The sequence below is a fragment of the Passer domesticus genome, chromosome 7 (assembly GCF_036417665.1).
Source record: "Passer domesticus isolate bPasDom1 chromosome 7, bPasDom1.hap1, whole genome shotgun sequence".
NCBI lineage: Eukaryota > Metazoa > Chordata > Aves > Passeriformes > Passeridae > Passer > Passer domesticus.
In genome coordinates, this window is record NC_087480.1 from 8,069,340 (window position 1) to 8,096,818 (window position 27,479).

General features: G+C 45.1%; 1 protein-coding gene across 4 annotated transcripts in view; it reads left to right on the plus strand.

Annotated features, from left to right (window-relative positions):
- The window catches only part of DOCK11 (dedicator of cytokinesis 11), a 76,998-nt gene that overhangs the window by 46,955 nt on the left and 2,564 nt on the right, over positions 1-27,479 (plus strand). For 3 of the 4 annotated variants that reach the window (XM_064426699.1, XM_064426697.1, XM_064426696.1), the window contains exons 31-53: positions 175-353; positions 2,161-2,274; positions 2,779-2,854; positions 3,139-3,242; positions 5,122-5,233; positions 5,354-5,420; positions 5,898-5,945; positions 6,127-6,192; positions 6,418-6,551; positions 7,212-7,327; positions 9,134-9,271; positions 13,539-13,721; positions 14,368-14,481; positions 16,152-16,367; positions 16,451-16,508; positions 18,212-18,318; positions 19,297-19,419; positions 20,308-20,421; positions 22,271-22,417; positions 23,284-23,494; positions 23,776-23,969; positions 24,418-24,518; positions 25,817-25,955. In XM_064426699.1, coding sequence (XP_064282769.1) covers positions 175-353; positions 2,161-2,274; positions 2,779-2,854; positions 3,139-3,242; positions 5,122-5,233; positions 5,354-5,420; positions 5,898-5,945; positions 6,127-6,192; positions 6,418-6,551; positions 7,212-7,327; positions 9,134-9,271; positions 13,539-13,721; positions 14,368-14,481; positions 16,152-16,367; positions 16,451-16,508; positions 18,212-18,318; positions 19,297-19,419; positions 20,308-20,421; positions 22,271-22,417; positions 23,284-23,494; positions 23,776-23,969; positions 24,418-24,518; positions 25,817-25,955 — 2,861 coding nt within the window. The remainder of the gene's footprint in view (positions 1-174; positions 354-2,160; positions 2,275-2,778; positions 2,855-3,138; positions 3,243-5,121; positions 5,234-5,353; positions 5,421-5,897; positions 5,946-6,126; positions 6,193-6,417; positions 6,552-7,211; positions 7,328-9,133; positions 9,272-13,538; positions 13,722-14,367; positions 14,482-16,151; positions 16,368-16,450; positions 16,509-18,211; positions 18,319-19,296; positions 19,420-20,307; positions 20,422-22,270; positions 22,418-23,283; positions 23,495-23,775; positions 23,970-24,417; positions 24,519-25,816; positions 25,956-27,479) is intronic. The other variant, XM_064426698.1, reaches the window with a different exon arrangement.

Below are 27,479 nucleotides of genomic sequence, written 5' to 3' on the forward strand. Positions count from 1 at the left end.
AGTTCACTGCTGGAGAACTCTGTATGGTCAGTTCAGTTTTATTCAAAGATCAGTGCACTGTAGGGGAGTGGTGAACACTGTTTGAGGACTCTGTGGCTTACATGACTGTTATGTCTTGCCTTTAACAGACTCTTGGAACATTTCCCTTAACCATTGCCTTGTTGTTTCTTTCAGATACAAATCTTGAGTACAGTTTAACTGATGAGTATTGCAGGCATCACTTCCTCGTGGGGATGCTTCTTAGAGAAGCCTCTGTTGCCTTGCAGGACAATTATGATATCAGATACACGGCCATCTCAGTCTTAAAAAACCTCCTGATCAAGCATGCCTTTGACAACAGATACCAGCACAAGGTCAGGCCTGTTTTGTTGGCTTTTTAACTTCATGTTGTTGCATTTTATGAAAACAATGACATACCAGAGTTTTAGCTATTGCAGGGTGCACCAAAGGCATTCTAATTTCTTTTTAGGGAACTGTTGTAAATAACTGACAGTTACAGAATAACAGTAATAGCTCAGAAACCATCTAGGAAATAACTGAGCCCTCTTGCTCATGCTGAGTATTTAGGTAATTACCCCCAAACCATTGAGAATCTTGAGACAGTCATTAGCCAAGAGTTGTTTAACAAAATTAGGACATCAATGATGTTCTGGTCTTGGGCCTAATTCCTGTCCTGTATTAATATGCTATAATCAGGAAACAGAACTGATCTCTGTTACATGCTGCATGTTTCACTGATTAGTGACTCAGAGGATCTTGATTCTCATGAGGTGCTGGATTTCCTCTGGGTGGATCTCAGTTTTCTTTGGTCAGAGGCTCAGCACATGATGATGCTGAAAGAGGCTGGAATTGGGTTTGTTTTATCTTGGTACTGCTGCCTGCTGACCTGTGTGCCCTCCACAGTGCCCAGCTATCTGTGCAGACACTGCCTGTCCTTGATAACATGCCTCTGTTTAGAGTTTTGGTCCTCACATTGCTCCTGGTGTGCTGCATTCCTGAGTGTTTTCTGGGAGCATGGATGGCTTCCTGGCATCAAGGGGGGAGAGTGCCCCAAGTGTGCCAGGGGCTCTCAGGGGCCCAGAGCCAGCTCCTCTTCCCTCCCTGCTCTGCCTGTTGGAATGCCTGAGCTGGAGGCTTGCTTTTCTGTGCACTGAGGATCCGTGGCTGACTCAGGAGCTGTTTGCTCCCTCAGGGTGCAGCATCCCCTGACTCCTCAGACTCTCCCTGCCTTTCTGCTGTCCCACAGGATATTGGTGCATGTGTTGTAAATGTGAATACTTATATTGTGTACATGCTGTGCTCAGGGCAGTGTGACCAGAAACTGCCTGGAGCCAGGGCAGGATGCTCAGCTGGTGTCAGAGACTCCAAAGTAAAAGAAAAAAAAATCACACTGTGGGCAGGACAGGCTGAGCCTGTGCTGGCAGACCCTTGCTCCAGCCAAGGAGACCCTGGCTCCATCAACAGCTGAGAGGTTTTGTCAGCCCATGGGGGTTTTCAAGATTTCTTTTATCTCTTGTCATATGAAATCAGAAGAAAAAATTGGATTTCTTTATTATTTAAAAGGTTCTACTTAATTTGAAAGCCTTAAATTTTTTTTAAACCTTTCAGCCAAATCCAGGATAATATATGTTTAACAAAAAAGAATTGGACATAAAAGAGTCCTCCATTTGGAAAATGTCAACCCAATCATTTTTATCTGTACCAGTTAATCCAAATTATTCTGTTTCTTCAAACTGTTTTCACTAGAAGAATTTGCTATGGAGAATTTCTGACTGGAAGCAGTAGCCAGCACCAAGCATGGAGCAAATGTTTCTGTTATGTTACTCCTGAGTGTTGCACTTAAAAATCAAACTATGCAAGTCAAGTGCCAGTTAAAGAGTTAGGAAATCCAGGACTTAGTTTTTCACACATCCTCTGTGACTGGGAATGTTATTTAGCCTCCAAAACCCCCGAGTGCCCCAAGCTTGTTGCTAGAAGGGTAATACCTCTCTGGCAGCTCTAGAAGTGGAGGTGAGAAGCCAAACCAGCTCACATTCTTGAACAGCACATACTGTGTGTAAATACAGATATGTATGTATACGTGTTTTGGCTCAAGAGTTCCCCTTTTTTCACTCCATTGGGAGCTTGGGCTCTTACTGATATTTTTCTCTGTGCTTTCAGAACCAGCAGGCTAAAATTGCCCAGCTGTACCTGCCGCTGTTCGGGGTGCTGCTGGAGAACCTGCAGCGTGTGGCCAGCCACGAGGCGCTGACCTCCTGCCCTGCCTCCAGCCCTGTGAGTACAGCTGGGTGCCTCCACGTCTGACGTGGTTTTGGACAGGCTGTGCAGTGCTGGAGAGGAGCTGAGTCCCTCCAAGAGCAGCGAGCTTGAGCAGGACTTGGCCAGGGACCCCAGCAGCTGTTCTGGGGAGTTGCCTGCCTTCCTGAGAGTTGTGTGTGTGGCTCCCAAGTGGCCTGAGCCCTGCAGACCAGGCTTTCCTCCTTGCTGGGCCAAAAGAATAACAAATAGGACATCTGAGAAAAACAATTCAGAATTTCAACTCAAATAATGAAAAACAAAAAGGAAAACACTACTATGACTTATTTAATATGTTCTGCTATTCTTTGTTCTCCTTCCCAAGTCCTTTGTCTCCTAGTTGTAGAAGTAAGGAAATTCTTGTTTTCAGCTGTGTTGTTTTTAAAACCTGCTCCAATCTGCCATTTTGTATTGCATTGTTCCCTTCTGTAAGAGAATAGGTGTTATCTTTGATTGCTCACAAAACCTTACATTGCTTTACAGGCATCCAGGGATGAATTCATATGCAGTTTTCCATCCCCCTCAAGCAGATCCAGCCTGATTGCAGACAAAGATACAGGTAAATTAATTTTTCTAAATTCTAAGTTTCCCATTTATTTTAAAACAGCTGTTACCAGCCTGAAGCACCCAAAACCCATTACCCAAAACCTGAAACAATCATCTCCTAAAAGGCCTCACAGATTCTGCGTGGTTTTCCCCAGATGTGGTGTCACCCTACCCGTCCTTTCCAGATTTTGCCTTTTGCAGCTTTAGACATGGGGCTTTGGCAAGCCCCATCTGTGCTGCCTGTGCTGTGCTGATAAGGGCAAAGGGTTTAATTGTGGGGTCTGGGATTTTTTTCAGCCTGTGGAGCAGCCCTTCCAAATGGCCATGCAATGAAGCGAGAGGACTCAAAAGGATCCCTGAACTCAGAGGGAGCAACCAGTTCTCCGGATCAGAGTGAAAATGTAATGTACCAGGGGCTGGGCAGAGCAGCACAGCCTGCAGGCTGTGTGAAATAAGGGGGAGGGAAAAGGAATTCCCTGTGGTAACACTCTCAAAAGCTGCTTCTAGATATCTCTGGAAACAACCAGATTGATGTTTAACAAAGGTCAGAGTCACGAGCCTGGTATGCTTTCCCTCTTCAAACATCGCTGAGCCAAAAATAGAATGGCTGACAAATTACTTGTTGAAGATGAAAGGCAAAATCTGTGTGGAAAATCTCTGCTCCTACGGTGCATTTGCCCATACTCAGACGTGCTCCCTGTGTGTGGGTGGCTCTGAGCCTGGCTGCACCCCAGTGCCTGGTGCTGGGAATTGGTTTCCAGATGTCTGAGAAGCAAAGCACCGTGGTGTGAGATTGCCAGTGACCACTGACTAAAGATAAAATGTTTGCAGGAAAACCAGCCCAGGTGAGGAACCACAGGCCCCTTGCAGAAAGTGACTGTCATGCCACAAAGACCTCTGACCCCACTGTTCAGACAGGGGGATATTCAGTAATCTTGGCAGATTGCACACATGGAAATCAGGTATTTGTGCAAACCAATCCCTGGTTTTCCTCAAGGCACTTTGCAGATATCTTGGGTTGGCGTGAGTCATTGATGCATCTTCAAAAATTTTGGCCCTTGTAAGAAGCAAGGCAAAGATTACATGAGCTCATGGCTGTGTCCTGGCATGCTTAGAAGAGGTGAGGCCTTGCAAGCTCTCCTCCATAAATCACTGAGCTCCAGGACTGGGTACAGCCAAGCACTTGACTGTCCAGCAAAGCCCTGAGCAGTGCTCCAGTGCTGCTGATGGGGTTTGCAGGGGTGTGGCTTCCAGCTCAGCTCTTCCCCCATGGCCAGACATCCTCCTCTTAAATTTTTCAGAGTTGTTGAAAGCAATCTGTCTGTTAGGGAATGCAATATGCCCAGAGCTGTGTAAAAGCAATGTCCCATGGAGGAGCAGAGCTTCAGCAGTCCTCTGAGGCAGACTCTGCTCATTGCCCCATTCCCCTGGAGTGAATTGTGTGCTGACTTGTAGTTTGGCATGGTCCATAGCAAATCTCTGGCCATAGCACCATGTCTCCAACTCTAACATGATTGTTTATTTCTGCTTTATTATGACTCACATCCACAGCTTATCCCAGAATAAACAGCAAATGAGGTCTGTGGATCCCTCTCCAAACGTGTGAGGCAAAGCTTTAGGAGAAGCCTAGGGCTTCATTGTGTCCATTTATCAAAGGGTACAGCTCAGGCAAGCATGGAGAAAGCAAAATAAAACTAGTATAATGTAGAAGTCATGCTTCCCATCACACAATGCCCAAGCCTTTCCCACATAAATTGACTCATCATCAGGATTTCATGTACTTTCCCTGAGTCACTACGTAGGAGGAAAATCAGAACACTTCCAAAAATCAAGGGGAGGAGAAAGTTCTTAAGATGAAATGCCCTCCTTTTTTAATAACTGATATTTTGTTTGCAAGTGTATGTCTTTAACAGAAAATCACATGTTTGCTTTAAATGGTGACAGCCAGTGAATTTTTTTTTAGGGGAACTGGCTTTAAAAATGTCCAGGAGCTTAGCTGATGCAGAGAGCAGGGGAAATGAAAGCAGGCTTTCTTTTTTCCTATTTTGCTGGATAACCTGTCATTCACTGCCCAGACATTTTTTCTCTGGTGATGTTCTCAGGATTTTCAGGTGCTCATCACTGGATGAGCAGTTTCCAAGGCGTGGTGCTGTGGGGTGCACGTGTGTGGGGCAGGAGGGATGCCAGCGCTGCTGGTGCGTGCCAGGTTTGCTGTGCCCACGCTGCACAGCCTCTGTGCACAGCCCAGGAGCCCTGTGTGTCACAGCTGTGTCCCTGCAGATCCGCAGGAGCTCCATGAGGAGCAGCGTGTCCCACTGCAGCCGGCTGGACCAGTTTGAGATCCGGACCCTTCTGATGTGCTACCTGTACATTGTGAAGATGATCTCTGAAGGTTGGTGCCTCCTGCTCACTGGGGGCAGCCAGAAGGACAAGGGACCATCAGTTTTGGTCTGTAGAGTCCCCACTTTGGGTTTTTAAAAATCTCAGTGCACTGTTCTTCACTTTCTTTCAGATACTCTTTTAGCTTACTGGAACAAATTCTCCCCCCAGGAGCTGATCAATGTCCTCGTGCTTCTGGAGTGAGTATCATGAGGCTGCTGTTCAAACACTGCACCTTTGTGTTGTCAGAATGGCTAAGGAGGAGACCACAGTGCACACACTGTCCTGTGCAGCACTAGGGGTGTCTGGCCAGGTTGGAATGACACGCTCTTCCTCCCTCTGAGGAGAAGCAGGCATATATTGAGGAAGCATGGTTTGGTGGCAGTGCCCTGTGCTCTGTCTGGGGTGTGTCCCACCACCTGTGGGCTCAGCTTCCCCTTCACTGTCACAGCCTCCACTTTGCAGCAAATCTGGGAGAACAGATGGGTGAGAAGACAGGGATGTGCCATAGAATTTTGAAACCAAGAATGTGAGGTGAAGTGACTTGTAAATACAGACCCAAGCCCTTGTGCACAGAGAAGTGTGGCTGCAGGCAAGAACAGGGTAGCTTTTAAATGTTCTGGATTGTTCCTGATCTGCAGGATCTGTAACAGATACATATTTCATTTTCTTCCTAGGGTGTGTTTATTTCACTTCAGATACGTGGGGAAGAGAAATATTGCCAGGTACTGCCTCCTTTTATCTGGGGTGTGGGGATCATGCCCGTGCTCCCTGCCCCAGCAGAGGTGGGAAGGGCTGGTGCACACCCACACTGGGCAAGCCCCAGTGGGTCTGGGGCTCTGCTCAGCACCGTGCCCTGAGCAGGGGCCCCTCATCTCAGCACCCTGCCCCTTCCCTCCCCTCCAGCTCCTGCATGAGACCCCCAGGCTCAGGCGAGCGCAGGTTGGCAGTGTCCCCCCCAGCCAGCTGCAGGTGAGACAAGAGCCCCAGCTGCTTCCCTGCTTCCTGAGCAGCATCCCTGCTCTTGTGTTAGCCCTAGGACCTTTGGAGCAGCAAGATGGGCACAGCGTGGGCAGTCCTGCTGGGACTGTGTCCCACACTGGTGTGTTGGAGGAAGAGGTCTCCATCCTGGTGTGATCCTGTAGCGCTGTGGCTGCTGCTGCTGCTGCCCAAGGCCTGTCTTTGCTCCCCTTGCAGGGTGCAGGATGCCTGGTTGTCCAAGCACACGGCAGCCGAGAGGAAATCCCAGACCATGCCGGCGCTCCGCAGCAGGGCCGGGGTGCGGCTCCAGCACCTGGGCAGCTTGGAGAGCTCCTTCACCCTCAACCACAGTACGTGTGGCAGCAGGGCCAGCAGGGCCCAGGGCACGTGCCAGCCTGAGCAAAACTGCATGTGGCCTTTTCCACTTGCTGCTGGTTGCTTCAGGTTGCTCAGATTCTGCAGAATGTCACAGGCCTCCCTGCCGCATTCCTGGATGGGTGAGGGTGGCATTCAAGCCAGCCCCTTAAAAACCACCCCTGGGATTTAGGACTTGTGTGGCTTTCTGCTCTTGCCTGTCTTGGCTCATTTCCTTGGCTGAGTGTGTGGGCAGGTGGTGCTTTGTTTTGGGTAGAGAACAGGGCAAGCAGGAGAGCTGCACTGCACACAGACCTGTGCTGGGATCTGCTCTAAGCCTCTCCACGTGGGTGCATTTTGTCCCACTGGAGCACTTTGCCATCTCCCCTCTCTGGAGACAGCTTGGGCACCTCATGCTCTCCCTGCCTTTAAAGACAGTGATATTAAGGGCCAATACAGGTACTGTTTTTCTGGTGTGGCATCAGGCTGAGGCAACTTACCTGTATGGAGTTGGCAAATTCAGCATCTTGCTATTCTTGCATCATTTCCCAAATGCAGTGAAAGTGCAAGGGAGAAATTTATCTGTATAGCACTTAGATTTTTTGGGAGCTGGAGTGTTGAACACTATTTCCTCCTAATTTTCTCTCTGTCCACAGATGCAGGCACCTCAGAAGCAGATATTGTGCACCAGGCATTACTGGAGGGCAATATTGCCACCGAAGTGTGCCTGACAGTCCTGGACACCATCTCTTTTTTCACTCAGAGTTTCAAGGTCAGCACTGAAATCAAAAATGTTGTAGAGAAGTGTGCTGTGGTTTTATATGTGTGTGGATTTTGGTGATCTGTTCTCCTAGAGTGAAAGAATATAGAAGGCTTTCCAAAAGCAAATAATTTGAAGCTTGTTTATTTTCCAAAACTGAGTGTTTCACAGGGTCTCAGAGTAATTATACCCATACACAATCTTGCCATTTCTTCAAAACTGCAAGGCCAGAGAAAATCTCATGTATGTTGTAGCATGACTGTAGGTGTTACAAAAATAGAATAAGAGGAAATGTATATCGTGTAGAAAGGAGGGACAAGAGAAAAGGGAAATGAATGTCCAACATTTTTAGAACAGCCACTCTTTTGTACCCTAAGTTACCTAGAAGCAAGGCCCGGATTTCTTTGAATCACTGTACATGAATATCTCTGGGGCTGAGGCACTCCAGCTGTGGTTACCAGAACAGACAGGACCAGAACTATGGGTAGAAATCTTCTCCTCCATGTTGGGATTTGTGCTTTTAGCAGCCATTGCCATCTTCAAAAACCAAGGCCTCTGTGGTGAAGAGAGCCCCAGGATGGCAGCAAAATACTGCTCCAGAAATGCTCTTCCTGAAGTGTAGTCAGAGGAATCCTGCATGTAGCAACGTGTCTTGTGTGGTGTCACAAGAGCAGCTCTGGATTTCAGAGCAAGCACGGTGAAGATTTCCTTTCCACGTGGAGATGAACAGAAAGGTATTCATAGCCTCTGCTTCCTTTGCAGAGCCAAAAAGCCATCCTGGTGCAGATGTTAAATTACTCCTGAGAAGTTTAGTAACAGCAAAAGGATTTAGATGCACCACTTAAATCTTGCTTGGCTTTCTCAGCTGCCTCTTTTGGAATATTGCTGAACCACAAAACAGTGTGATTTTCAAGCCACAGGACAGACTGGATTCCCTTTCCCTTTAGTGGGCTTTGGCTTCACTTGTAGGGCCACACCAGACACGAGTGGGTCCTGTGCTGCAGCAGCTGGACTGGTGCTGTTCCACTGCCACAGGAAATGAGCTCAGTGTAAAACCCTGGATCTTGAACTTACCACAAGGTCTGTGCAAGGTGTCAAAATCTGAGGCAGCCCAAGGGCTGTGAGGACTGGCAGTGGGATGGGGGCTGTTGACTTCCTGTCAGTACAGGATATCCACATGCTTGTGTCATGCCCAAACCTCCTGCACAGCCCTGTGGGGATGGCAGTGGGCACAGCCCACCTGGTCTGACACCAAAGCGTATCAATAACCCTCAAATAATTCCATTTTACCATATCTGCACGAGGGGCAAACTGGCAAAACTCTGCAGGAAACAAGGGAAGTGAGATTACCAACTGCAGCTACAAATCTATCCAATGAGAAAATGGGTCTTATTTTATTTTTCTTCCCCCTCTCTCTTTTGGGCTGCAAAGAAAACAATTTTCAAGAAAAATAAAAAGAAATGGAAAAAAAAAAAAAAACCAAACAACCCCAGGGTGATAGTTACATTGGTAACAACAAGTTTTATTTAAAATAACTAAGCAACCAGTGACAGTTGTACAGAATATTGACTTAGGTTTTGGAATTAGTGATTTGAAAGTGATAAAATATTTTAGTTTTTTTCTCTGCTACAAAAATAGCCTCTGCTAACTACTGTAAGTTTTTATTGATTGTCACATTTTATTGGTTATATTTTTACTGAAGGCCCTGTTGCTTATCTGTCTTAAGAATTAATGTGATTAGTTATGCAAGATTATCTCTGTCATTTCCAGCTTCAGGCACAACATTTCTGCTAAGTAAATTCTCCTGTTGCTTTCCAGACCCAGCTTTTAAGCAACGATGGCCACAATCCACTTATGAAGAAGGTTTTTGATATTCATCTGGCTTTTCTCAAAAATGGGCAGTCAGAAGCAGCCCTTAAGCATGTGTTTGCCTCTCTGAGAGCTTTCATTAGCAAGGTAGGTACAATGGCAAGGGTGTGGGAGAACTTGTAAACATGGCAGAGAGGCCAGTATGGTTAAACTCCTGTTAAAGTGATATTTTGGAAATGTGATTTAAAGAACAGCTCAGGTTAAATTCTCTAGTGATTCATTATTTGTTGGGTATCAGGAAGCAAAAGGAGAAATCATGAGGGATTCCCACACTGGCCTTGGTCACCAGGATTAGTGTCTGTTCAACCAACAGCTGGTGCTTCACTCTTTGCCCCAAGCTGCCAGTGCTGCTGCTTGAACAGTGCATGCACTGACAGGCAGCTCCTCACCCACTGCTGGGAGAGATGATGGTCCTTGCTGAGCCTTGTTTTGTGCTCTCTGAGCCCTGGCAGGTAGTGAGGCAGTGACAAAGCCACAGCTGACCACAAAGGAGCAGTGAGTGATGCTGACGTTGCCCTTTGTGCTTGTCAAAACCTGCCACTGCTCGTAAGGACATTTTCCAGACCTGGTGTACATGAGAACACCATTCCTCCCAAGCTTTGCAGTTATCATAAATACAAAATCAATTAAAACACCTCAAATCCCTTGAGCACAACACTTCCTTAACGAGGAAAATCCATGGTTGCAGCCAGGCAGGGCACGGTGTCTGAGTGGCAAGCAGCAAAGGGTAACTTCCAAAGCTTTTGCACTAGCTGCTGAGCAAAGTCTGATGAAAAGAAGAGATGCTAAACTGCTGTTCAAAGGTGGAAAAAGTCTGTGCTTTGTAACCCCACAGCAAATCTAAGAGTTAGTGTAAGTCTAGGGCTGGATTTTGGCTTGTGCTAAGCAGAAATGCAGAGATCTTGCTGGCTCCTGTCTGCTCCAGTCAGTGGTCTCCTACAAGGTGTTTTTCCCTGGGGCTTCTTAAGGACTGCAGATTGGCAGCTGGCAGGGGCAGGAATCACTGTTTTTCTGCAGGGTTCAGTGCATGTTTATTGCTCTGCCTTCCTTTTGACTTTTCTGCTTGCCTGTGGTCTGCTTAGCCTCGAGATCCATCCTGCTGCAGATCTGCACACACCCTGCTCTCCCCCTTGCTAGCCAAAAGTTTGTTTAGCCAGAAATATTTGTTTTGTGCCTATAGCAAATAAAAGACATTCCTTGCCTTCCTGGCATATTTTCTGTGGGGATTTTTTGAATGTGAAGCCAGACATGCACACCTGCTCAATTTGATCTCACTGTCAGCCTTCAAAGCCTGGAGCCCTTCAGGGGTTCCACACTTGCTTTCCAAAACATCAGTGGCAGCAGGGAGGCTGCATGCTTGGCTGCTGCAAGGATGGGCAGTGGGATTGGTTTTTTAGATTTATCTCAGTCTAAATCCATGCTGAATTTCACATCATGAGTCTTTAAAGATACAAGTTATTGGTTTCGGCTTTCTCACATTTCCCCTGTGGCAGGACATATATGGCTTCTGTAAAAGCAAGATATGAGCCCAGCAGATGGTATCTAGAAGGAGGAAGTGTTTCCTTTGCCAGCTCCATAACCACACAAGTCCCAAACTTCCTTTTAAGTCCTCTCAAGGGTTCTTCTGAGGCCTGAAGTGGCTATGGTGGCCAGGGCAGGTGGTCACTGCATTGCATGACAAGTCAAGGCCGAAATGTTTTCCTGCAAGTTTGTTTTCAAATACTAGCTCTGCTCTATGTTTTAATTTCAAGAAGGTTATACCTTTGTCACAGTTAGAATGGAATTTTTTTCATTTTTAGGGCCTTCTGTAGCTGTAATTACAATGAAAAGAGCACCCCTCTTATTTGTGGTCACAGCAGATGGTTGCTGGATGGAAAAAAAATCCTGAGATGTATTCTGCATCCCATAATTTGTCTTCTACATTACATCTAGTTATTTGATAGGCAAAAGACTTAAAAAAATGTTACAAGAAAGCAAAGAACAAAAAATATTCTGTAATTTTTTGCATCTTTGGTTTTGGTTGCATGTGTGTGTTCTGGGAATTTGGCAAGAAAGCTGTCTCTGTTTTACTGGCTGGTAAGAACCAAAAAAAGCTAGATTGTTCTTGTTTCACACTCTAGGTTTTCTTAAGAACTGGATCTGTCTTTTCAGGGCATCACTTACAGATAAATACATATATAAATACCTACATGCATGCTTAGGAATGGTCTTTAAATTAAAGGTTATAAAGGAAAACATGCATAGAGGATGGGTGTGCATTAAAGATGAGCTCAGACATCCTCCTGCCTGTCCCCATGGCTGTCCTGCCCTCATATCCCTTTGAGCCTCTCTGGGAGCTGGGTTGAGCCCTGCTCTGGTCCATTGTGTGGGGCTGGATCAGAAATGGGCTCCTGTGCACATCATCACCACAGGGGCTGTTTCGTGCTCTCCCCAGTGTTCTGGGCCAGCTGGGGAGCCACAGGCAGCACCTGCCTGGGCCTCCAGCAGCCAAACACCCTGGATCTGCTTCCCTGGACCTGGCACCAGGAGCCATTGCATCTCCTTGGGCTTCTTCTCCAGAAGGGACACGGGTTCCCTGTGGAAAGGGCACAGTTTTTCCTCCAGAGCTGGTGGGAGGGGTGTGCACAGGGCTCCTCCTGCAGCAGATTCCCAGGCAAGGGCTTTGTCCCTAGCAGTGCCCTGGAAGTGTCAGGAAAGCCTCTGCTGGCAGGCAGTGTCCCTGCCACTGCTGTGCCCTGGCATTCAGCTAAGCCCAGTGCTGATCCTGGCTGGCTTGGGGAAGGACAGCACTGCAGGGGCAGCAGATCCTTGGAGCTCCTTTCCCAGGTGCACACACAATCTGTGTGACCCTATGTTACTATGATGTTTATTTGCCTTTGTCTTCCTTCTTTCTCCCATTTTGTTTTTTGAAGACAAGTTTTGGCCAGAGGCAGTGAACAAAAAGTGTTTTGTGTCCTAATTCTGGTTTCTTGGTGCAATCCCAGCATCTTGCTAGCCACAGGTCCTAGATCCCTGTTTTAAGACCCTGTCACCAGCACGCCTTGGTGGTAGCCACGGCAGCACCTACCACTTTTCCTGGAATATACATACTTAGTGCAAGGAGTGGAGGGCCACAATAACAGCTTCAGCCTCTGGCTGACACTATTTACTGTCACCCCCCATGGGCAGAAGGTAGTGGGGCAGATAAAAGTGGCTAATGCACCATGGCCCATGGGGACCATGGGGTCTCGAATAAACTGAACAATCTTTCCTCTGAATTGGTAAAACCATGGCTGCCTCTGTTTTTGCCAGGGAATTCTTTGGGCCTGGTTGCCAGCTGCAGCAGAAGGAGCAGAGTGCTGCTGTGCAATGCCCCAGCAGCCTCCACCCCCTCGGGAGTTGTTGGCATCTCCCCTCCCCAGCAGGTCCCTGCGTGCCAGCACAAAGCCCTTCCTTGTTCTGCTTCCCTGTGCTCAGCCTGTGCCGAGGTGGAAGGAAGCCAAGTGTGGTGTCACCTCCCTGCCAGCCAGCTCCTGTGACCACAGCCAGAGGGACACACCCTGGCATCCCCAGGAGGCTGCTGCCCACTGGCACAGGTGTCCCACCTGTCTGCTGCAGGTGTCCCTTTCCAGGCAGGGCTGAGCTTGCCCTGGCAGCTGTGCTCAGGGGTTTGCTGAGGGGACAGACAGGCCACCAGGGTGCTGGTGTTCCCTTCTCCCTGCTGCAGGTCCCTGAGCCCTGCTGTGGCTGAGGGAGCTTGCCCTGCTTGGCTTGGTCCTGCTGCTCCCTGGGTGGCTGAGCAGGTCACTGAATTTTAGGTTCTAAGGGACAAGCCACTCTCTTGTTTGTATTCCTGAGGACATGCAGGCATGATTTTAGATTTTTTTGGGGGGGATCATGTAGAAGTAAATGTGTGAGCATTGCAGGTCACATTTCCCAGTGAGGTTGGATTCCTGGTTGGGCTCTGACGGATTTTCTGATCTTCCAGATAGCACCTTGTGGTGGGAATGCCTGTGGGACCTCTCCTCTCTGCCCCACTGCTTGTGATTGTGGCTTTTGGAATAACGTAATTCTATCAGTCCAGTTTGGTGAGAATTTGCCAATAAAGCCAGATGTTGTCAGGGAAAGGGTTAGATGGACACAAGCAATCACATCCCCAAGAAACATGACAGCAATGTTCCCATCAGTCTAGGAAATGTGGTTAAAAATAGACCCCAAATTCATTCCCACAAATACTTTCAGACTCAGAATTCTGGCAGAAGTTTTGCTGAGGCTGTCCAGGCTGGAGCTTAGTTTTTTGCCTTGTACCCCTGCCCATCTGAACCCTATGCCATTTAGTGGTGTATTTTCTGATATTTGCATGTCTCTTGTGAAGTTTCCCTCAGCATTTTTCAAAGGAAGGGTGAACATGTGTGCTGCCCTCTGCTATGAGATCCTGAAGTGTTGCACTTCCAAGGTGTCCTCCACAAGGAACGAAGCCTCTGCTCTTCTGTACCTCCTGATGAGAAACAATTTTGAGTTCACCAAGAGGAGAACGTTTCTGAGAACACATCTTCAGGTCAGTGGCTGGAGAAAAGCTAGAGACAGGACACCTCAGATTTAGTGAACAGTTACAGCAACAGAGCTCTGTGACCTCCTACCTGCAGAGGATCCTGCCACTGCCATATGGACAAAAACCCTCCTGCTTTCCAGGCTTTGCCTAATTCCCATTTCCAGTGACTGGTCCAGGCACCCTTAGGTAAAATAATTGCCATCAAGTACTTCAAGCTGTTGAATTTTAGTGTATCAGACACCAGACACATCTCTGTGCCAGAGACTGGCTGGGATCGTGTGGAAGGCTGCCCTTAAGGGAGAAGAAGAGATTTCCTAGGAGCTGCTTTTTGGCATTGGTAGTTTTTGAAGCAATGTAGATACCTAGGGGAACAGATGAATACCCTCTGGGTTGTAAAGAATCACAGAAGAAGGTAGCTAATGTCCAAACAGGGATTCATGCTGGAATAGTTGGATTGTTAGTTCTGCAAGGCAGTTTGGTCCTCTGGGGAGTGTTTGTCCTTGGCAGATGTGAGAGCTGAGCCACGGTGCCAACCGCTGCTTACGTGGTGGAAAAGATGTGAAGTTTTCCTGTGAGCATTTTATTAACTGTGACCTTAGTAAAAGCCTTTTATTCTGGCTTGTTTAAATAAAGCCTCTACCTTGTCCCACAGATAATAATTGCAGTGAGCCAGTTAATTGCAGATGTGGCCCTCAGTGGTGGGACCAGATTTCAGGACTCCTTGCTCATCATTAACAACTTTGCAAACAGCGACAGGCCGATGAAGGTGAGTTGGAGATGTCACATCCCATCAGGTGCTATCAGCCATTGATGCAAGCCTGGGGACACACTCCAGGAAACTGTGTTTAAGGGTTGGGCTAATGACTGGAACTGTGATTTATGGGCTTGTAGTAGGCTGCATTTGCTCAGTAAACAAGCGTCGTGCCAGCAGCAATAGGACCAGCTGCTCAGGCAGGTCATGCTCCAAAGGTGAGGCCTCACACCAAGGGGAGGGAGCCCAGCAGCTCAGGCTGTGCTTTGCCATGTTCTGCTTGGAAGATTGTCCAAAGAGCTTTCCAGGAACTCCCAGCTTTGAGGGAAATGGCAAGGGAGGGTCTGGTATTTCTGTTGCCTGAAGGTAATAATTAGCAGGATTTAGTTTTATTCAACTAAGTGTCAGTAATGTTAAGAAAGAGCTCTTATGTGGAGATTAATGGTTGTATTTCTTTGGAAAATAATTGCCTGTCTTTGTGCTAGAATTAGTGGTTTGTACCCAATCCATTGAGCAACTGCAATGTGCTCCATTTCACACAGAGTAGCTGCCAAGGCAGGATAGGGGAAATGGGAAGTGTTTTTACAGTTTCATGGTTATCCTATGACCTAAAGGCTTCATGGGAACTTCCACTAGGGGTTTAATTGTGATCTAACAAATTTATAGGTAGAATATACCTGGCAAAACCTCAGTTCTTTTCTGCACACAGATGTTGGTAAGGGTTTTACTGAGCCATACTTTACTTGTAATTTACATCACAAGATGATCATTATATCAAGTTTTTGTATTTGTGTAAGTGCAAGAGTACAGGAGAGGTTTCAACACACTGGAGAGAATGCCATGCACAGCCACAGCAGCAGCTGGGCTGCAGGACTCTGAGGAGAGGGAGCATAAACCAGGCTCATCATGGAAGAGAGAGAGCTGAGGGGGAGCTACCTTCTTCTTTCCACAGCAGACAGTTTATAGAGACATAGTTGGACTCTTTTCAGAGTGTGGAGTGCAGAACAAGAGACAGTGTATGCAAGTTGCAGCAAGGGCAATTCCAGTTTTGCTTAAGAAAAAATTATTTCCCAAGAGCACTGTGCAGCCCTGGGGCAAGGCCTAGAAAGGAGGTGGATTTTCTGTTCTAGGAGATTATAAAACTTGGCTAGGCAAGCTTGGGTCTAACTCAATGTTGGCCTGGTTCTGAGCAGGGGATCAGATCAGGGCACGTGCTTCTCTACTACATTCCTGTGGTGGGAAGCTCTACAAATGCCTTCAGTGCTTTAGGAATTGAAGACAGACCACATCAGAGCCTAACGAGCCAGATGTTGAATGACATGAAAAAATACTGGAGGCATGGTTTGTGGTCTCATCCAGAGATATTTGCATGCATGGAGCACTTCTGTGTTGCTCTCAGAGCAGCTCCTCAGGATGCCAAAGTGGCAGCCTCACTGTAGCACAGGAACAGCCAGCCTGGCATCCTGGGCACCACCTGGAGAGATTGGCCCTGTGCATGTCATGACTGAAATGCCTCTGAAGGCAGCTGAAACACTGTGTGCAGTGGGAGTTCAGTAAGGAAGAGTTAATTAGCCTTATCTACTGTTCTCAGTGTTCTCAGATAAGTGAAGTTGGCTGAAAGGGTCATTCCTTGGCAAAGCCTGTATTTTCTGTATTAGCTTCTAATTCAATTTGTTTTGTGTCAGGCAACAGCTTTTCCTTCCGAAGTCAAGGATTTGACAAAGAGAATCCGCACAGTGCTCATGGCTACTGCTCAAATGAAAGAACATGAGAAGGACCCAGAAATGCTGGTGGATCTCCAGTACAGTTTGGCCAAGTCTTACGCAAGTACCCCCGAGCTCCGGAAGACGTGGCTGGACAGCATGGCCAAGATCCACGTGAAGAACGGAGACTTCTCAGAGGTGATTGGTGCAATTGAAAACGTACTGCACAGCAGGACAGATGTACCGATGACATTTTGATAATTTCCCTTTGTGCTTTGCAGGCAGCCATGTGCTATGTTCACGTTGCAGCCCTCGTTGCAGAGTTCCTGCACAGGAAGAGTAAGTGTCTGCTGTTTGGGAGACACGAGGAAGATGATGGTGGGGTTTGGGGGTGTCAGAATCTTTTTAAAGACAAGGCTTCCTCAGTTTGGTAAATTGTAATTTTATAAATAAGCTGAAAAGGAAAAAGAAGTTATTGTAGTGTATAAAGCTAGAAGATAAATAATTTTTAAGAAATGAATGTTGTTCATACCTGTTCACTTAGACAGCCATGCTAGCATGGTGCTGAGTGAAATAAGAACTGACACATCATGTCTTGCTTTAAATGTTCACTTGTATTTTATATTAGGAAATGTGCTCACTGGGGAAGGCCATGTTAAAAACTTGACTCAATATGATTTCAGAATTATTACTATAGGCAGTACAGAAAACTGTAGAATAAAGCAGTCAAAATTCAGTCAAGAAATGAGACTGTAGCCTAACCATACACATATGTAAAGAACAATCAGAAAAAAAGGAGAGTTTTGTGGCTTAGTGCAAAACAGGAAGGAAGGACAGAGCCGTGTGTTCTCAAGTTACACCACATTGCAGGTTTTCTTTTAATACCTGTTCTACAGCTGATATATTGACCCCATTTCTCATTTCCATTTAAGGGAGTAATTGTTGAAGTGGACCCTTAACATTTCAGAAAGTTAAGGCTGCATGAATGCTGATTACATACACTGCCTTGGCTGGAAAGTTCTTCAGTGCTCTGCTCAGGGGGATTGGAGTCCTTCCAAATTCTGTACTTTGTCATGGCAAAGTGGGGAAAAACCAGGATGTGTTCTTGTGATATATATGCACATTTCACAGGGCTGCAGAGAGGGGGGTACTGAAAGTTCGCAATGTTTTATTTGTACACAAAGGCTGCTTACCACAAGTAGTGGTAAAGGGGAACTTCTAAAAGGGAAGAGGAACAAGTCCAAATGAATATTAAATGAAGTTTGAACATTGAGTTATTTCTGTCACTGGCACTCTTTACATATACAGAGGCTGGAATGATTTAGTAAAGGCTGAACTACCCAAAGTTTTGGGGTACCTAACTCTGCTTACTTGCTAGGAGTGTACACTTCAGTGTGCTTACCACCCAGCTCTCCAGCAATAGCTGGATAGGGATAGAGTTCTTTCCTTCCTTGGTAGCAGGTGCTCTGTTTTGGGTTCAGTGTGAGAGTGACGTTGACAACACAAGGCTGCTTTGGTTGTTTCTCAGTAGCACTTACTCTAAGCCAAGGACTTCTTCAGTGTCTCAAGCTATGCCAGTGAGGAGCTGCACACAAACCTGGGAAGGAGAATAGCTGGGGCAGCTGACCTGAACTGGCCAAAGGGATATTTCACATCTCAGAATGTCATGTCCAGTGTATTAGCTGGGGGAGTTACCTGGAAAGGGGCCAGTCTGGGAATGGTTTTGGCATTGGTCAGTAGGTGATGAGCAGCTGTATTGTGAATCCCTTGATTTTCTTGAGGTTTATATCTCTCTCTCTTTCTGTTATTATTATTATTATTATTATTATTATTACCTTAGTTTATTTGTTCCAGTTATTAAACTGTTCTTATCTCAGCCCATGGGTTTTTCTTCTTTTCCCTGATTTTCCTCTGCATCCCACCAGGGCTGAGTGGGGCAGTGAGAGAGTTGAGTGATATTGATTTGCCAGCTCAGATCAAAATACAGCAGCATGACACATTTGAGATAATTCCACTAATCCATTTGCTTTTGTCTGCTGCAGAACTGTTTCCCAGTGGATGTGCTGCCTTCAGGAAGATCACTCCCAACATTGATGAAGAAGGTGCAATGAAAGAAGATGGTGGGATGATGGATGTACATTACAGTGAGGTGAGGTCCTGTACTGTAGGTAGGAGGATGGTAGGATATTTGATACCTGATTAGGATTTAGTTTTAGACATCATTCATATGAGCTCTAACAAATTGCAGTTGTGCACTGATATCTGTGAACAAGACTGTTCCACTCCAATTTCCCAAGGGAAATCTGCTCTGGAGAATTTTCTGTGTATGATTCAGACAGGTAAAAATTATGTAAGTTCTTGGTTCCTATGAATAGCTTTTCTAGCACTGAGGCTGAAAAAGCAGCACCACAACCTTTGCCTGCTGTGTTATGCAAATGCTAATGTTGCCAGCATGGGGCAGCACAGCCGGGTGTGGCATTTCCAAGAAGGGACAATATGAAGTGAAGCTCTGCAAGGGAGAGGTCATCTTAGGGTCCCCATGGAGTTGGGGCTGTTCTGCAGGACACCATTGTAGCAGAACAATCCAGAAACCCTAGCAAGGCCTTGGGGAAGTGGGTAGATCCACCCATGAGTCATGAAGTCTCACAAGTACTTCTGCACCATCCCTGTGCAGCTGCCTTGGTTTGGCCACGTGGCTGAGCAAGGTGGCCCTGCAGCCCAGCTGCCCCTTCATCAAGGCTTGAGGATCTTGGCATCACAGCCAATATTTGTTTCTTGGGTGAGTTTCTTAGTCACACACCTCTGATCTCCAGTGCTGTCCTGTCCATACTCTCCCAGAGTTTTTGCATTTTCCTGGGGAAGTAACTAAATAACCAGGACAGACTTGCTGGCTAATGGTTTATGAAGAACGAATGAATTTTTAAAAAATAACTTGTCCTTTTTCTTCTTCTTCCCCTTCCTCCTCCCCAAAATTTAGAATGCCTTTAGAAAGGGCAGGAAAACACAGTGTTTAAACTTAGGTAACTGCAATTACTTATTCTGGGATCTGATAGAAGTATCTGAAGTTAGAATGGTTTTACACTAAGCTGGAGTGTTAGTAACACCACCCATTTGGTTGCTGTCACAGGAGGTCCTGGTGGAGCTGCTGGAGCAGTGTATAGATGGCCTGTGGAAGGCAGAGCGTTATGAAACAATTTCTGAGGTTTCCAAACTGATCATTCCCATTTATGAAAAGCGGCGTGAATTTGAGGTGGGTATTTCCAACTAATTTGCATGGAGCAGGTAATTTTCTAGGCTGCTAAGAAATAAAAAAAAAGGAGACTTTTCTATTTTTGAAGTTATTAGTTACTGAATTGGCGTCAGTAAAGCACACACTGTGCCTCATTTCTGGTTATTAAAGAAATTAGTGAAAGCAATGATCTGAAAGGTGTTTATCAAAGCTAACGACATGGATGACTCATGTTTAGTGAATAATTACCACCTTCCTGATAAAAAAACCTGTTGTCATTCCATATGCTTATCAAAGCTAGAGTCTTTCTGAGACCTGAGTTTTTAAAGGGTTAAAACCAGACTGAGAACAGTTCAAAGAAAGGACTAGATCTGTGGGTACTTCAGTGGCAAGTGGAGAGGAAGGAAGGAGGCTGTTCCCAGCCTTGCTCCTTCCACCACGTGCTGTCAGCTGTGCTTCAGCTTAGTACTGGTCCTCTTTCCCTCCCTCTGCCATCACAGAACATCCAGCCATATAACTGAACCTGGAGGGAGGGGGGGAAGCCTTACCTCAACCTATTTTTTAATTGTAAAGCTGTTTTTAGAACAGCTTAAAGACTTTCTGGGTAAAACATTGCCAGCTGCTCTGTGTGTGAAGGCTCAATCGGGAAACACCCTGAGACAGTGTACTCAGCCTTCTCTGCAGGGGCAGGGATGTTCCTGCAGTCTGGGGTACCCTGCAGACCCGAAACTAAGCATCTACTTAGAACCAGGTTTTCAAACAAGATTGCATGAGTTCAACCTCTTTAGAAATTAAGGTTTCAATTCTCCAGAGGATTGTGTTCAGGTATCTCAGAAGCTTCTGGTGTTAGCTAAAATGCACTGCTTGGAAAATCCTGCTTTCCTCACAATGTTAAAATGTGATTTCCAGAAACTCACCCAGCTGTACAGAACACTCCATGGAGCATATGCTAAGATATTGGAAGTCATGCACACAAGGAAGCGGCTTCTTGGAACCTTTTTCAGAGTGGCCTTTTATGGACAAGTAAGTATACACACTGGATTGCCAGCTGCCCTCACCAGGCATCCTGGCCCCAAAAGCTGCTGCTCTGTCAGACCTGGAGTTGAAAAGCTCCTCTGGTGCAGCCACCAGTGTGTCCACTTGAGTGTTTTAGTATTGCACTCTGGGGATGAGGGTTTGTGTCTGTTTCCAGGAGCACGTGATTTATTATAAAGTTTATGATTCTGCTGGTAGGCTTAAAACAACTCAGCAGCTAGGAAATGCCTTAGTGGGTTCAGAAAACACTGAGGTTTCTTCTGTAGTTATAGTTATTGTAGGTTACACAGACATAATTTAGTGTGTATAGTATATAAGTACTAACAGTATATAACTATAGCCATAGTATATAAACAGTAGCAGTAACAGACTTATTTTTTCTCTACAGAAAAATGCTGCTGCCTTCTGGGTATTAGCAGAGTAAAAGGTTATGAGAGAGGCTGGAGGCAAAATATGTATCAGTGTTGATTACACACATGTAGAGATAGGTAGTGCTTGTGTTAGCTGAGGTAGCTGGAAAACTGAATAGATCTGGGGTTCAGAGTCCCAGGAAGTGGCGTGCTCTTACCATATCTCATTGAAGTCTTCTGAGCTTAAAAGCACTTGTGGTTTTATTTTTTTTCTCCACCTATAGCAATTAATAAAGTGTGATACTCTCATGTCCTTTCTGTCTCTGAACAAGCTGCTTCTGCTTGTGGACTCAGGCAAGGGGAGGTGCAGGACCCCTCTTTATAAAAAAAACATGTAAATTATATTAGCCTTGCCTTTCTTTACTCCTTCTTTTAGAGGAAATCATGAATACCCCTGCAACCATCATGGGTTTGTACCTTTGAATGTCACTGTCACAGTTTATCAGAGCAGTGACTTTCGCTGCAGACATGCATTTTATATTTACCCTCATATAAAATGCAGACATGCATTTTATATTTACCCTCATCTTCTCTGTAATTTTGGATATGTAAAAAGTAAATAAGGTTAGCAACAGATGAAAGGAAACAACTGCTGGCTTAGTTTTCTGGAAGTTGGAAATAACTGGATCAGCCCTTAAAATTGAGTTGTGTAGCATCCCAACAACCAATACTTGATCCAGTTTTGCATTTTGAAGCTTTTCTGGCTTTGTATTCCAGCAACACACAGAGAGCTTAACGCTGTGTCACAAGTTCTAACTGGAACAGCTCAACAAATTATGAAGTTCCCATGCTGTTTCCATTATGGGTAAGGCTGGTGATGCAAGCACAGCCTTTGATGTGTTTTGGTCTCCATTTACAGTAAATGCACCAAATCCCACTTCCCTGCATACAAGAGGAATTAAAGCACAGGAAACTCGTTTCTTTTTTTATTGCTTGAAGTCTCTTGCAGCTTACACAAATTCTTGAATTTCAGACTCTTCCTGTGGCTCTGCTGTTAGGGCTTCCTCAACTCACATATCTTTCTGCTCCTTCTCTGTACCTTGTTTTTGTGGTTTTTTTTCTCCTGCCTATCTCTTTCCAAGCTTCCAAAAGGTCAAATGCTGGCCAAACCATCTTCCACATAGTTTAGATTTCTCATTGTTTGTACTCAAGTAATGATGTGTTGTGTTTGTGTTGGTTGAAGAATTTTATTTTTTTTAGACCATTTTTGAAGGAACCAATTAAACAGGCAAAGTTCAGTGAGACTTTGTGAGCCATAGCCTTCGCAAACTTTTTGGCTTTCTGAAATGTTAGTAGAAGCTTGTTTTACAAGCAGCAAACCTAAGATACAAGTTTTCCAAATGAAGGAACACAGCTATTCCTCACTGGGTTTTTTGTTTGTTTGTTTGTTTGTTTGTTTGTTTGTTTTGTTTTGTGGTTCATGCCAGACATTCTTTGAGGAAGAAGATGGGAAGGAATACGTCTATAAGGAACCCAAACTGACAGGCCTCTCAGAAATCTCCTTCAGACTTCTTAAACTATATGGAGAAAAATTTGGGTCAGAGACTGTAAAGATTATCCAGGATTCTAATAAGGTAGAGTTAAACTGCATGCTCTGTGGAGCTGAAGGAAGATGACAGAGCATCCCTTCCTTCTGCCAGGGGGAGGGGGAAAATGAGCCCTCTCCTCCACCCTCTTACAAACACCTTGCTTCCCATTGTCCTGGCATCCTCATGCTCCTGTGTGTGGACATGTTGCAGAGCTTGACAAGGTGCTGCTGTGGCTCCCAGGTGTGAATTATGAATGGAAATTGCAATCCCCATTGCTCTGAGCCTTGTTGAAGGCATTAGAAGCCAGCACAGAGCATCAGGTGACTGGAAGCAGAGTTGCTTCTTGTTGCTTTGATGTTGCTAAAAGATGGTCTAAAAGAAAACCTCTTGGGGCCTTGCAGCCTTAGCTCCTTTATTTTCTTCTGGAATACTTATTTATGCTCCCTGCAAGAGCTGTGCACACCCTCAGGCTGCAGTGGGATTTATCTGGGTTACCAAAGGCAGTGCTGGTGATCCCAAAGCTGGTTTAGTGCAAGCCTACAGGTTTGGCTGGCCCAGCACTGCACGAGCACTGGATCTTTGATCACTGAGTCTGGAAACTTTGTGGTTGTATTAAAAGGACTGAGTAGCTCAGTCCTGTGCTGCCCTGATGGGTCAGGAGACGTGACTGCCTGCTGCAGGAACAGCTTGTTTGGCACCACGTGCTGTATTTCTTGTGCCACACCTCCTTGTCTTGTCTGCTGGTGGATGGTCTAGACATATCTGCAGAAGGCAAAATGGGCATTTGGCAAGTCACTGGCCTTCCTGCAGTGAGGCCAGATCAGAGGGAATTATTCTTAATCAGATCCCAGTGAATAATTATAACTTAGTAACCTTTTCTCCTCCTGTGTGTAACCCTCTTTATTTCATAGGTCAATATTAAAGACCTTGATCCCAAGTATGCCCATATTCAAGTGACTTATGTGAAGCCCTACTTTGAAGACAAAGAAATGTCTGAAAGAAAAACTGAATTTGAAAGAAATCATAATATCAATAGATTTGTATTTGAAACTCCTTACACTTTATCTGGAAAAAAGCATGGCAGTGTGGAAGAACAATGCAAAAAAAGGACCATTCTAACTAGTAAGTACAAATATCTGAACATGAGACAGTATCAGTAACTATTAGGAGACTTGTTCCAGCTCATGAAAATATTCCAGAAGTGTGAGACAATATTCTGCTTGGGAGGGGGGATTTACCTTGTGTTTTTATGTGCACATTTTTACAGATTAAAAAAATCTTCCTGTTAAATTATAGCCTTGTTTGGAATTTCACATCCCCAAGGATGTATATGTTCTGTGAAGAGTACCCCTATGTGCTGCATGACTTCTCAATCTATAAATTTCTTTTGCTGTTTCTGCTAGCTTTGAACTCCTTTCCATATGTTAAGAAGAGAATTCCAGTCAATTATGAACATCAAGTCAATTTAAAGCCAATTGATGTCGCTACTGATGAAATAAAGGACAAGACAGCAGAGCTGCAGAAACTCTGCAGCTCTGCTGGTGATGTTGACATGATCCAGCTGCAGCTCAAACTGCAGGGCTGTGTCTCTGTGCAGGTCAGTCTGTTTGATGTCTGTTCAGAATCTCATTTGCATGCACAGCTCGGGGTGAGGCATGGTCACAACACATTTACTTTCCAGAAATCATTAACTCCCCAGGCTTCAGGGCTGCAGCCTCCAGCACAGCCTCCCTGCCACGTTCAGTGCTGCGCACGCTGGGAATAAACATTTCCTCCAGTGGTGTTGACAGAGTCAAGTGTAATTGCACATTAATTAACCATAAGTAACTGCTGAAACATACTTAAGTCTTGAAGATTGTACTGTGAGGATCAGGAACAAAGAGCTGTTTGTGAGTCTGGCTTCTCGAGCTGGATGAGTGACCTTAGGACTCAGACTGTGCTGCTTTTCCACACAGAAATAGGAGGAAAATATGAGGAAACAATCTTAATATTTCTTTTTATCCCTGCAGGAGTTCTAGCATAAATGATTTCTTCTTTCATTCTAGGTTAATGCTGGTCCTTTGGCCTATGCCAGAGCTTTCCTAAGTGACAGCCAGTCCAGCAAATATCCTGCTAAGAAGGTGAATGAGTTAAAAGAAATGTTCAGGTAGGATTTCTAAGTAATAAAAACTAGCAGCTGGGTGGAAGATGGTACCTGCTCTGGTTATATTTTTGTCTGTCTCCAAACTCAGCAGATGCTGGATACTTAGATATGTCTTATAAAGATCAAAGTCTCATGGGGTTGTGGGTGCTCACACATATGAAAAAAGCCAATGAAATTATATATGTCAAGATCATATATTTCAAGATATATATTCCCAAGTCCAGGGCTGTGCTCTCCATTGGGAGATTCGCTTGAACACTTGCTTCAACAGTTTGTGTACGTTTTTGAGATTATCACATGAAGTATGTTGGAAAACCAGAGATATGACAGTCCAGGGGCTCAAGGGTCTTTGATATTGTGCATTGTTTGCCAGTTTTTCCAAGGAGATTTTTTTGCTAGCTAATGATGTACTTGAAATATTTTAAAGCAAATACTTTCCCAGTTTATGGTGGAGGAGCAGTGTTCTTGTTTCTGTTGCTAATTTTTGAAACTGTGTGACTTGCACAGGTGTTTTTCCAATTTCTGTCCTTTAGGGTAAGTTTTGCCTCCCACTTGAAAGTGTCCCCCAAGATATGATTAGGCAACTCTTGTTTCACCTCAGTATGATGAGTTTTTGCCACACTCTTTTTCTGGGTCTCTCAGGTGCAACCAGCTGTCCACCAGCCCCTGCATTTTTTACTCTGTGCTGGTGGCTCCCATTTCACCCATTTCTCCATTCTTTTTGTATGAAGAAAGCAGCATTTGGACCAGTCCCATTCTTCTGTGTACCAAGTAACCTGGCAGTCAGGGAGCAATCCCTGAGAACATGCCATGCATGGTTTTACTTTCCAGCCTTGCAGTGCAAACACAGTCTTCATTTCAGTTGTGAATGTGTTAAATTGAGTTTTATAAAAAAAGGAAAATATATGTGTTAAATGAAGCGAAGAATCAATAACAGACCTCAGAAAGAGCTTCCCATGGTGTGAATTTCCTTCTGGAGGGTGTCTGTGCTGTCAGGAGCCTGACCTTTGCCAGCCCTGCTGTGTCACATGCAGCCAGCTCTGGGCAGCCCTGCATGACTGGCTGTTCCACCTGTGAGGATCCAGGCTCACAGGAGCTCCAGCGGAAAGCGCAGTACCTGGGTTGCAGTCCCTCTTCATTCCCTGGTTCCCTGGGCCAGGAATACCCCTGGAATATGTCTTGCCCCAAACACAAGAGAAGAGGGGGTGGGAGGTACTGAGATTTGCCTGTCTGTTCGACTGCTTGCTTTGAGAGAAAACTGGACTATTGTAATGCTCCAAGTTCATTCCTTTCCTCCCTAGGAAGTTTATCCAAGCCTGTGGAATTGCTCTGGAGCTCAACGAGCGTCTCATTAAGGAGGATCAAGTGGAGTACCACGAGGGGTTAAAATCAAACTTTCAGGATATGGTGAAAGAGCTTTCTGATATCATCCATGAGCAGGCATGTACTGCACATCAGGAGCCCACAGAGGTGGCTCTCTGTGCTTGAAAAGTGACTGAGCTCAGAACTGGCTGGGAACTGAAAATGTGATCACTCCTCGTGTTCTGTAGCTAAATATAAAAGGGCGAGTAAGCAAACGTGAAAATTAAGCAGTAGAGTTGGTGGATTCCTAAAACAGCTTTCTGTTGACTGAAAGTCTCAGCCTGATTGTTGGTATTCAGAGTGCTGCAGGGTGGAGTCTTCAGTGGCACACCCCTGCCTGCCCTGGTCATCAGAAATCCTGTGCCATGTTCTGCGTCATATTTGGAAATTATAAAGAGGTCACTGGTCAAAGTTCTCTGGCAGAATTTTCATTTCCTCAGTTCTAGCCAGCTTATGGTATTTTTTTTTGTGTTATTTTTCCTTATATATGTTTTCTTATAATTTTTGCTTAGTGCCAACATGAAAATTTGTATGCACTGGTAAAATTCATGCTAGTTTATCTGATCTATCATCTAATGTTTTCTTGGATCTTTCTAGGAAATTACTTTTTACTAATAGCATCAGAGAGTTGATAGATTCAAAGAGCAATTGTACTTCTATCTAGTATCATGCTGTGAAATTAGATGAGAACTGTCTTTCTGAAGTAATTTCCATGCTTCTGCTCTTTAATGTTGCCTTCATTATGACAAAAGAAAGCTTGTACATTTATAGCATCAAGGGTATAAAATTAACAGTACAGACTGCATTGTGGTCCGTAGAACTTGAAATTTAGAGGAATGCTTTCAGTTAGCATTGGCTAACTGGAATCTCCCAGTTAGTCAATATGCAGTCTATGTGTGACTATGAATGAAAGATGCAACATGTTAAGTCACTAAAAATGAATAGGCAAATTCCACAGCTAGTTGAGTAGTTGTTCACACTAAATGGAAAATCTATGAATGGCAAAATAATACAACTGCACCAGGCTGCTGTGTGTAGATGAGGTTGATTTAGAATAAAATAATGCTTATGGGAATAAGAGTCTTGTTATGGAACAGTACAATATCATTTCAGGGAACAGTCTCATGATGGGGATGATTTTTGTTATAGGAGTGTAAGGGTGGATCCGTCTGAGAATGACTGCTGCATTTCTATTGCTTTTGTTAGGTTCCCCCTTCTATTCTGCTCGTGGCCACCGTTGTTTTAATATGCAAACTCTTGATTTTGCACATTTGCCACAGTTTTTTTCATTGCCACTAACTGCAGAGAGGCTTGTTCATAAGAGCTGCCACCTGCTTACTCTAAGCTGTTTGCCAGTGCCAAGACTTCTAATTTGCATGCAGCTGCTGAAACTTTTGTGGCTTTTGAATTTTGCAATAGTCAAATCAAAAACAAATCACTCAGTCCTGCACTGTCAAAGTACAATAGCGAAGATTATTTTAGCACAAAGAAGCATTGTTAAAACACACCCCCTGCTACCTCAATAGATTTATCCATTGCTGTGTTGTCTTTGCTTAATGGGCAAAGTGTGACTGAAATGTCCAAGTGAAGGGCTCCCTGGGA